The sequence below is a fragment of the Pan paniscus genome, chromosome 10 (genome assembly GCF_029289425.2).
Source record: "Pan paniscus chromosome 10, NHGRI_mPanPan1-v2.0_pri, whole genome shotgun sequence".
Lineage (NCBI taxonomy): Eukaryota > Metazoa > Chordata > Mammalia > Primates > Hominidae > Pan > Pan paniscus.
The window spans coordinates 118,485,465-118,497,023 of NC_073259.2; the positions used below are offsets into that span (position 1 = coordinate 118,485,465).

Consider the following 11,559-nt stretch of genomic DNA (forward strand, 5'->3'; position numbering starts at 1 on the left):
TTATCTCTCCCTTTCCCAAGCATTGTGAAGACCCTGTTTCTCTAGCTGTGCAGCTACAAGGTCACTAGACAGATAATCTCAAGTTGTAAAACATGTTGTTCCTTAAAAAGTATGAAATAATGTAATGCATGTCTCAATTAAATAACTGTCTTTGTTTCTTGCTTCTGTAATATGCTTCCCCCTGCACAGATCTCCCCCTGCCCCACGAAATACTTAAAAGGTAACTTGACTCTTTGTTCAGGGCCCAGTCCTTTGGATGTTAATCCAACTGGGTTGGTGCAGCTTAATAATTAAATAATTCCTCCTCAACCCCTCAGTCTCTCTAATTCCTTAATTATCCCGCAGCAAAGTGATCCACCAGCCTTGGCCTCCCAAAGTGCTGGGATTACACACATGACCCACCATGCTTGGCCAGATCATACTGATTTTAATAATATTCAAAAGACATGTATGGTGTTAAACCAACTTGGGACACACAGGAGATATATCCAAGGAGACTAGGCCTCTTCCTCATGGAATCATATTCAGAAAGGATAATTTTGGAGCTGGAGGGCATGTTAGAGGTTATCTTCATTTTATGTGAGGAAACAGAAGTCCTGGGATGGTAATTGGCTGTGAATCGTTAGGTCAGCTGCGTAACAGATGTAGAATGATGTGGATACCGTGGAGTGTTGGGTCAAATACATTGGAGGAACAATTTATAAATATAAATGTTCTGCTCCACTTAAGTTCATCTCTAAATGTCCAGCAGCTTCCTAAGAATGAAAATTTTTCCCAGCTGCATCAGACGTTTTTCTTAGATCTGTCTTTTGTACACGGGGAAAAACATAACACTTATAAATTGCTCTAAGGGAAACATTACTTAACATCCCTTAAGTGTCTCCTGGCAGTGATAGGTTTCCTTTCGGTGGAAAAATAACTTCAGGACAAAGAATTTCCCTGAACAACTGGAGGGAATAAATACCACCAGCATCCCAACCAATTTTCCCTCTTTTCAGTAAAGAAGGTTCTAAGATGTCCAGATGGTCATTTTTATTTATGAGATAGTCAGACAAGTAAAAAGACTTAAATAATGGTTTAGGGATAAATCTCAAGGGGATTTGTGATAAAATAGCAAATGGGTGACTTTTTAAAAGCACTCTGAAAGCAGGAACTCAGCTTGTATAACCATGTTCATTGCAGCATTCTTCACGGAAGATGGAAACAACCCAAGTGTCCATGAACAGATGGAGAAGCAAAATGTGGTCTGTCCCTACAAGGGAATGTTATTCAGCTATAAAATAGAATGAAGGGCTGGACACGGTGGCTCACACCTCTAATCCCAGCACTTTGGGAGGCTGAGGCAGACGGATCACCTGAGGTCAGGAGTTCGAGACCAGCCTGGCCAACATGGTGAAACCCCATCTCTACTAAAAATACAACAATTAGCCAGGTGTGGTGGTGGGTGCCTGTAATCCCAACTACTCAGGTGGCTGAGGCATGAGAATCGCTTGAACCCAAAAGGCGGAAGTTGCAGTGAGCCGAGATTGCACCACTGCACTCCAGTCTGAGTGACAGCGTGAGACTGTCTAAAAAAAAAAAATGAAGTTCTGAGTTCTGATACATGCTACAACATGGATAAATATGACTGAATCTCAAAAACATTACATTAAGTGAAAGAAGCCAAACACAAAAAGGACAAATATCATAAGATTCCTTTTTTTTTTTTTGAGACAGAGGTCTCCGTCTGTCACCCAGGCTGGAATGCAGTGGCACAATCTCACCTCACTCACTGCAACCTCCACCTCCTGGGTTCAAGTGATTCTCCTGCCTCAGCCTCTCGGGTAACTGAGATTACAGCTGCCCACTACCCTGCCCAGATAATTTCTGTATTTTTGGTAGAAATGGGGCTTTGCCATGTTGGCCAGGCTGGTCTCAAACTCCTGACCTCAAGTGATCTGCCTGCCTCGGCTTCCCAAGGTGCTGGGATTACAGGCGTGAGCCACTGTGCCCAGCTCACATGATTCCATTTATATGAAATGTCCAGGATAGGTGAATGCATACAGACATCAAGTAGATTAGAGTTTACAGGGGCTGAATGGAAGCGGGGGAGTGGTTTAATGGGGACAGAGTTTCTATTGGGGTGATAAAAAAGTTTTCAAAATAGATAGTGGTGATGGTTGTACAACATTTTGAATGGAATTAATGCCACTGAATTGTACACTTAAAATAGTTAAAATGGCAAAGTTTATGTTACACATGAAAATAGTGTAAAATGCTAAACACCATTGAACATTTTATATGAGTGAATTGTATGTGAATTATTTTTCAACAAGGCTGTTTTTATTTTATTATTATTTTTTATTTTGAGACGGAGTTTTGCTCTTGTTGCCCAGGCTGGAGTGCAATGGTGCGATCTCAGCTCACTGCAACCTCCACCTCCCGGGTTCAAGTGATTCTCCTGCCTCAGCCTCCTGAGTAGCTGGAATTACAGGCATGCGCCACCACGCCTGGCTAATTTTGTATTTTTAGTAGAGACGGGGTTTCTCCATGTTGGTCAGGCTGGTTTTGAACTCCCAACCAGAGGTAATCCACCCGCCTCGAACCTCCTAAAGTGATAGGATTACAGGCGTGAGCCACTGCACCCGGCCAACAAGCCTGTTTTTAAAAAGCCCACAAAACTTGAGTACAGAAACTGTGGAAAAACTCAGAAAGAAAAAAAGTGACGATTGCTCAGGCAAATGGTTATCAGAATGGTGGGAAAAGCAGAAAAGTGCCAATGTGGACAATCTGTGATGTCCTTTGCCCTGTTGACAGGAGAAAGTTTCACGTCCTAGTCCGACCCTGGCTCTCAAAAATGTGAGGCATTCCCCCAGTCTTAGCTTTCAAGACAAAAAAATGTGGGGCATTCCCTCCTGCTGGGGCAGAATCCACCCCATCATATTCTACACCCTAAGGTTGCCTTCATGCCAGGCTTGACCACGTCATTTACCTGGGACCAGAATACCATTTTTGGATCTAGTCTGCCCAATTTGGCTCACTTCAGAGCTCAGTTGGTTTGAGAGCCACCTTTGCTAAATCTTCTCCAACTGACTTCAACAAAGCCTTTTTTTTCTCTGGGCTTCTACCAAACTGGGCATCATATGAACCTTGCAGTATTTCTTCATATCTATCTTGCTACACACATTTCCCATCAGACCATTATGGTCCTAGAGAGCAGAGACCACACTGACATCTCTTGTGCATCCTTTCAATAGCTGGCATAGTGCACCCAACAGAGCAATCTACTCATATTGTTGCATGAATGGGTTACTGAAAATTACACTCTTTCAAAGTAACCACGTTTTGGCTGTGTGGGCCAGCTCTGGATTCCGACAGATTTAGGTTTAATTACCAATTTAGCCAACTTCCAGGTGTGTGAGTTTCAAAAAGTTAATTTTTGTAGCCTCGCCTTCTTCATCTGGAAAAGGGGATAATCTTGCATCTGCCACAAAGGTTTTTTTGTGTTTTTTCTTGTTTTTTTGTTTTTGAGACAGAGACTTCCTCTGTTGCCCAGGCTGGAGTGCAGTGGTGTGATATCAGCTCACTGCAACCTCCGCCTCCCAGATTCAAGCCATTCTTCAGCCTCGGCCTCCCAAGTAGCTGGGATTACAGGAACCCACGAGCATGCCCAGCTAATTTGTTGTACTTTTAGTAGAGTCGGGGTTTCACCATGTTGGCCAGGCTGGTCTCGAACTCTTGGCCTCAGGTGATCCACCCTCCTCAGCCTCCCAAAATGCTGGGATTACAGGCATGAGCCACCGTACCTGGCCTTCTTTTTTTTTTTTTGAGACAGAGTCTTGCTCTGTCACCCAGGCTGGAGTGCAGCGGCGAGATTTTGGCTCACTGCAACCTCCGCCCCCCCAGGTTCAAGCGATTCTCTTGTCTCAGCTTCCCGAGTAGCTGGGATTACAGGTGTGTGCCATCACACCCAGCTAATTTTTAATTTTATTATTTTTAAATTTTTATTTATTTTATTATTATTATTTTTTGAGATGGAGTCTTGCTCTTGTCGCCCAGGCTGGAACGCAATGGCACGATCTCAGCTCACTGCAACCTCTGCCTCCCGGGTTCAAGCAATTCTCCTGCCCCAGCCTCCTGAGTAGCTGGGATTACAGGCGCTCGCGACCACACCCGGCTAATTTTTGTATTTTTAGTAGACACGAGGTTTCACCATGTTGGCCAGGTTGATCTCTAACTCCTGACCTCGTGATTTGACTGCCTCGGCCTCCCGAAGTGCTGGGATTACAGGTGTGAGCCACTGCTCCGAGCCTTTTATTTATTTATTTATTTTTGAGATGGAGTCTCGCTGTTACCCAGGCTGGAGTGCAGTGGCGAATCTCAGCTCACTGCAAGCTCCACCTCCCGGGTACAAGTGATTCTCCTGCCTCAACCTCCTGAGTAGCTGGGATTACACACACCTGCCACAACGCCCAGCTAATTTTTCTATTTTTAGTAGAGACAGGGTTTCACCATGTTGGCTAGGCTGGTCTTGAACTCCTGACCTCAGGTGATCTGCCCACCTCGGCCTCCCAAAGTGCTGGATTACAAGCGTGAGCCACAGCACTCAGTTCTAATTTTTGTATTTTTAGTAGAGACAGGGTTTCGCCATATTGGCCAGGCTGGTCTCAAGCTCCTGACCTCAAGTGATCTGCCCACCTCAGCTTCCCAAAGTGCTAGGATTACAGGCATGAGCCACAGCACCTGGCCCACAAAAAGTATTTTTTTTTTTGCAAAAGTTAAATAGGATTTAAAACTGTAAAGTGCTTAGCGCACTGCCAGATCACCTATAAATTGGAGCTGCAGAGTTGAAGCAAAGTGGAAAATCATGATGGATGATTTATCTCAATATCAACACAGAGCAGATGTGGCCCTAAAATTACACTCTCCTAATGGCATGGTCTTCCAAACATCTATAAACAAAAACGAAGGGGGAAACAAACCAAATGGCTTTTGGTGGAATAGTATTACATCCCTTTCTGGACATAGCACCAAACTTTATGAAGGTCTTCAGTACTAATACTTTTGGGAAAAAGAAAAACGTCAAATCAAACAATTCACATAGATCTTGTTCATGTATTTCCATGTACTGTAATCTTTCCACACAAATGACAGTAATTAGTGGCATATGGCAATGATGAATGTAAACAGGATGCTTAAGAAAGAAGAACAAGATGACCATCGTCCTCACACTGTTTTGGGCTAACGTGCTTTTATAAAAGATTTTCTTTTCTTTTCTTTTTTTTTTTTTTAGACGGAGTCTCCCTCTGTCGCCCAGGCCGGAGTGCAGTGGCACAATCTTGGCTCATTGTAACCTCCACCTTCTGGGTTCAAGTGATTCTTCTGTCTCAGCCCCCCGAGTAGCTGGGATTATAGGTGTGCACCACCATGCCTGGCTAATTTTTCTATTTTTAGTAGAGATGGGGTTTCACCATGTTGTCCAGGCTGGTTTCGAATTCCTGACCTCAAATGATCCACCTGCCTTAGCCTCCCAAAGTGCTGGGATTACTGTGCCCAGCCAAGATTTGATTTTCTATCAATCTTTTTTTTTTTTTTTTTTTTTTTGGTGACGGAGTCTTGCTCTGTTGCCAGGTTGGAGTGCAGTGGTGCGATCTTGGCTCACAGCAACCTCCGCCTCCTGGGTTCAAGCAATTCTCCTGCCTCAGCCTCCCGAGTAGCTGGGATTACAGGCATACGCCACCACACCCAGCTAATTTTTGTATTTTTATTAGAGACAGGGTTTCACAATGTTGGCCAAGATGGTCTCGATCTCCTGACCTCGTGATCCGCCCGCCTCGGCCTCCCAAGGTGCTGGGATTACAGGCATGAGCCACCGGGTCCAGCCAATCTTTTTTTTTTAAGTAGTTTTTTTCCTCCTGGTTATTAAGAGAACACATATCTTACTGAATTATAGATATATTTTACTCTGAATGTACAAGTCTTGTACTCTCTCCTGCCCCAAGATATTCATTGTTAAGTTTGCTGTACATGCTTCTAGTTTTTCCAGGAGTATATACAATGAAATAAACATTGTATTGGGATCATACTATAATACTGTCTTCAACTTTTTTTTTTTTTTTTTGAGACAGAGTCTCTATCACCCAGGCTGGAGTGCAGTGGCTCGATCTCAGCTCATTGCAACCTCCGCCTCCTGGGTTGAAGCGATCTCGTGCCTCAGCCTCCCGAGTAGCTGGGATTACAGGCATGTGCCATCACACCCAGCTAATTTTTGAATTTTTATTAGAGACAGGGTTTCACCATGTTGGCCAGGATGGTCTCGATCTCCTGAACTCGTGATCCGCCCGCCTCGGCCTCCCAAGGTGCTGGGATTACAGGCATGAGCCACCGCGTCCAGCCAATCTTTTTTTTTTTTAAGTAGTTTTTTTCCTCCTGGTTATTAAGAGAACACATATCTTACTGAATTACAGATACATACTACTCTGAATGCCTAGGTCTTGTACTCTCTCCTGCCCCAAGATATTCAAATTTGCTGTACATGCTCTTAGTTTTCCCAGGAGTACATACAGTGAAATAAACATTGTATTGGGATCATACTGTCATACTGTCTTCAACTTTTTTTTGAGACAGAGTCTGTCTCTGTCACCCAGGCTGGAGTACAGTGGCTTGATCTCGGCTCACTGCAACCTCCGCCTCCCAGGTCCAAGAGTTTCTCCTGCCTCAGCATCCAAAATAGCTGGGATTACTGGTGCCCACCACTATGTCCGGCTAATTTTTTGTATTTTTAGTAGAGATTGGGGTTTCACTATGTTGGCCAGGCTGGTCTCGAACTCTTGACCTCATGATCCACCTGCCTCGGCTTCCCAAAGTGCTGGGATTACAGGCGTGAGCCACCTCACCTGGTCGTCTTCAACTTTATTTAAAACTCAATAATGTATTCTAAGATATCTTACCATGACAGGATAGGTAGAACTGAACCATATTTAATTTTATGGATGGACCATAATTTAGTTATCCAATTCCCTATTGAGAGATGGCTGAACTATTTTCTTTCTTTTTTTTTTTTCCAGAAAAGGATTTTTTTTTTATTCAAGTAACTGCAAATAGGAAACCAGAGGGGGAGCCCCAGGCTGGGACAAATCCTGGTGACCCCTCCCCAACAGAACAGGGGGAGGAGGTGGCCCCTACGCCCTTTATGGTTGATTCGGGCCCCCTTGCTCACTCTGCTGCAGCATCCTAGGGGCAGGGCCCCACCTTCCCTGGGACTGGGGTAGTCGGTCACCCAGCCTGCCATGCCCCAGCCCCTCTTCCCCACAAAGAGTATCTTGCGGGAGGGGATCGTGGGCAGAACAGGAGGCAATGAGGATGAATATTTGGCGCTGGTAGCAGCAGCAATGACGGATGTGGAAGAATGGAACATTGAACAAAAAACAACACAACTGTTCAGAGGTAGTTTGTGAACAGAGGAAAAATGGAACCAGAACCTTGAGGGGCAGGGAAGAGCAGGAGCGGGGTTGGGAGCGGGCAGGGTGAGGAGGGGGAAATGGCTGAGTGGCGGAAGCAAAGTAGGGTTAGGGGAGCAGCCCCAGCCCACCTCAGGCGGCGGACACAGGGCTCGTGGGCCTCACCTGGACAATAAGTGACTGCATCTCCATCACCACAATATGTACTCGATCCCAGGCGGAGGGCAAGGGGGCTGCGGCCACAGTGAAGAGGGAGTAGGGGACTCACCCCTCCTGCCTTCCTGTAGCCAAAGGGGGCTGTCCAACCTAGTGCAGGGACTAGGGAAGGTGGGGAAGGATGAAAAGTGTGAGCCCCACGTGGTGACAAAGACAGTTTGGCTGGGGGAATCCTGTGGGCCAGCACCCCCCTCCATTGGCCACACCTGCTGCTGCCAGGGCAGTGGAGTAGGGCGTGCCAGGATGAGATGGGGCTTGGGCCCCTTTTAAGGCCAGGGGAACCCTCCCAGGCCCCACTATGGGAGGCCAGAGGGAACAGTGAAGCAGAGAGGGCGCCCCCAAACCAAAAGCCCAGAGAGCAATGTTCCCACCACCAACGGAGTGGGGACGCAGCAGGTGCAGGGTGCAGCTAAGTGAGATGCTAGCCTTGTCCAGGAGGGCATGTGTGTATGCGTGGGTGGGCGGGGGGAGCTGGGAACTGAGGCCAGGGGAAAACTTCTCCCCACTCAGCCCATGGGAGCCCTGCAGTGGCTGGTGTGCTGCGTAGTGTGGTGGTGTGGGCACAGGTGGAAGATGGGGGTGGTGGCCAGAGGCGGTGGTGATGGTGGGCCTGCGGAAGGGGCGAGGGCGGTGGGAGCGGAGCAAAGCTGTCCAGTCCCAGAAGGAAGCTGCTCCTCCAGTGAGGAGCAGGCGGCACGCACGGGTCACTGCTCCTCCTCCGAGGACTCTTGCGAGATGCCCTCCTCTTCCTACTTCTCCAGTTTTTTGGGTCTGCCCCTTGGTTTCCTTCCTGGAGTTATGGTGGTTTTCCGGGTCTTGGCGGCACCCTTGTTTTTGCTTCCCTTTGGTCGGCCCCGAGGTCTCTTAGGTGTTGGCACTTCGCTGGGCTCCTTCTGACTCCCTGCAAGCGCTGTCCCAGGACTCATCGGAGGCTGCTTGCGCGGCCTGCCCCGGCCCCGCTTCTCAGTGCCCTCCTTTTCCTGCTTGGAGGCCAAGGGCTGGCTGGACTTCGAGCTCGACTCGCTCATCTTCCCTTCTCTAAGGAGCAGGTGAAAGAGTGATGGCTGGGATGCTTCTTGGAACCGCGCCAGCGCGAGAAATAGCCCCGGCTCGGAGTCCCAATTAGAGGACGGCTGAACTATTTTCAGTGTGTGCGTGTGTGTGTGTGTGTGTGCGTGTGTGTGTGTGTGTGTGTGTGTGTTTTCCCAGCATTCAACAATATGAAGTTGAGTTGCTTGATCAAAAATAATAAAATCTGGAAGCTGGGAGCAGTGGCTCACGCCTGTAGTCCTAGCACTCTGAGAGGCTGAAGCAGGAGGATCACTTGAGCCCAGGAGTTCGAGATCAGTGTGGGCAACATGGTGAGACCCATCTTTATTAAAAAAAAAAAAAAAAAAAAAGGCCGGGCGCGGTGGTTCACACCTGTAATCCCAGCACTTTGGGAGGCCGAGGCGGGCGGATCACGAGGTCAGGAGATTGAAACCATCCTGGCTAACACGGTGAAACCCCGTCTCTACTAAAAATACAAAAAATTAGCCGGGCGTGGTGGCGGGCGCCTGTAGTCCCAGCTACTCAGGAGGCTGAGGCAGGAGAACGGCATGAACCAGGGAGGCGGAGCTTGCAGTGAGCCGAGATGGTGCCACTGTACTCCAGCCTTGGCGACAGAGTGAGACTCCGTCTCAAAAAAAAAAAAAAAAAAGAAGGGGAAGAAAATAAAAATAAAAATCTGAGAACTATTACTAAATTACCTTGTCTAAAAAGTCAACATTATAATTGTTTTTAATGTCAGCATTACATTTCAATTAAAGCTGTATTTTAAAGTTCATACTATTGGACCGGGCGTGGTGGCTCACGCCTGTAATCCTAGCACTTTGGGAGGCTGAAGCGGGTGGATCACCTGAGGTCAGGAGTTTCAGACCAGCCTGGCCAACATGGTGTAACCTTGTCTCCACTAAAAATCCACAAATTAGCCGGGCATCGTGGCGCACGCCTGTAATCCCAGCTACTTGGGAGGCCGAGGCAGGAGAATCGCTTGAACCTAGGAGGTGCAGGTTGCAATGAGCTGAGATTGCGCCACTGCAATCCAGCCTGGGTGACAGAGCAAGGCTCTATAAAAAAAAAAATTCAGACTATATTCATGTATAATTTATAATAAATCATTTGGAAATTGTCCTCTTGCATATATTAAAAAACAAAATATAACAAAACAAAACACCTACCACGATAAAGTCCCAAGGGGAAATGGTCCAGAAGCTAGTTCCAGCGCCTGTGGCCCGTGCGCCCCCTGCTGGCAGTAGTGGAACTGGGAACAGGGCCCAGAGTAAGCTGGTTTTCTATCATGATGGTTCCACAATAAAAAATAAAAAAAAAATAAAAATAAAAAAAAGGGCCGGGCGCGGTGGCTCACGCCTGTAATCCCAGCACTTTGGGGGGCCGAGGCGGGCGGATCACGAGGTCAGGAGATCGAGACCATCCTGGCTAACACGGTGAAACCCCGTCTCTACTAAAAATACAAAAAAGTTAGCGGGGCGTGGTGGCGGGCGCCTGTAGTCCCAGCTACTCGGCAGGCTGAGGCAGGAGAATGGCGTGAACCCGGAAGGCGGAGCGAGGCGGAGCTTGCAGTGAGCCGAGATCGCGCCACTGCTCTCCAGCCTGGGAGACAGAGCGAGACTACGTCTCAAAAAAATATATATATCTATATAGATCTCTACAGATATCTAGATATCTATCTATATATATAGATATATAGATATTTATCTATAGATATATCTACATATCTATATATAGATCTATATATCTACATATCTATATATAGATATATCTATATAGATCTATATATCTACATATCTATAGATATATCTATATATCTACATATCTATATATAGATCTATATAGATCTATATATCTAGATAGATCTATATATCTAGATACGTATCTATAGATCGATCGATCTATATCTAGATATAGATCTCTCGATATCTATAGATATCTCTAGATATCTATATATGTCTATAGATATATATACATACATACATATATTTGGCCGGGCGCGGCGGCTCACGCTTATGCCAGCACTTTGGGAGGCCAAGGCAGGCGGATCACTTAAGGTCAGAAGTTTAACACCAGCCTGGCCAACGTGGTGATATGTTTAAAATAAAATTTTTTTTTCTTTTTTGAGACAGGGTCTCAACTCTGTCGCCCAGGCTGGAGTGCAGTGGTGCGATCATGGCTCACAGCAGCCTCGACCTCTCGCCACCAGGCCTGGCCCCAAACCTGTAATCTTGAAATGAATCAGGGTGGCTTTCTCTCCTTTCTGACATGTCTGTAACCCCTGTGGCAGAAGTTCCAACCCAAACACCAAAACTCTGATTCTGGGTTAAGAATTTTAATTTAGGACAGGTGCAGTGGCTCATGCCTGTAATCCCAGTGTTTGGGAGGCTGAGGTGGGTGGATCACTTGAGTCCAGGAGTTTGAGACCAGCCTGGACAACACAGCAAAACCTTGTCTTGCTGGGCGCTGTGACTCACACCTGTAATCCCAGGACTTTAAGAGGCCAAGGTGGGTGGATCACTTGAGGTCAGGAGTTTGAGACCAGCCTGGCCAATATGGTGAAGCCCCATCTCTACTAAAAATACAAAATTAGCCAGGCGTGGTGGCGCAAGCCTGTAATCCCAGTTACTCAGGAGGCTGAGGCAGGAGAATAGCTTGAACCTGGAAGGCAGAGGTTCCAGTGAGCCAAGATTGCACCACTGCACTCCAGCCTGGGAGACAGAGACTCAGTCTCAAAAAAAAAAAAAAAAAAAAAAGCAAAAACAAAACCAAACCAAAACAAAAAACAAAAAAACATGATACCCCGTCTCTACCAAAAATACAAAATTAGCTGGGCCTGGAGATGTGTGCCTGT

The 11,559-nt window shown here is 46.7% G+C and overlaps 1 protein-coding gene across 1 annotated transcript; it reads right to left on the bottom strand.

The window, feature by feature from the left end:
• Window positions 1–2,749: 2,749 nt before the first annotated feature.
• LOC103783990 (high mobility group protein HMG-I/HMG-Y-like) lies at window positions 2,750–10,227 on the bottom strand. Its single transcript, XM_014347301.5, has 2 exons — window positions 9,875–10,227; window positions 2,750–8,693 (listed from the first exon to the last, which is right to left on the bottom strand). The coding sequence occupies exon 2, from the start codon at window positions 8,681–8,683 to the stop codon at window positions 8,405–8,407; it is 279 nt and encodes a 92-aa protein (XP_014202787.2). The 5' UTR covers window positions 8,684–8,693; window positions 9,875–10,227; the 3' UTR covers window positions 2,750–8,404.
• Window positions 10,228–11,559: the final 1,332 nt, after the last annotated feature.

Bases quoted from the DNA above. Each gene is read 5' to 3' on its own strand.
- LOC103783990 (XM_014347301.5), bottom strand. From the start codon at position 8,683: ATGAGCGAGTCGAGCTCGAAGTCCAGCCAGCCCTTGGCCTCCAAGCAG.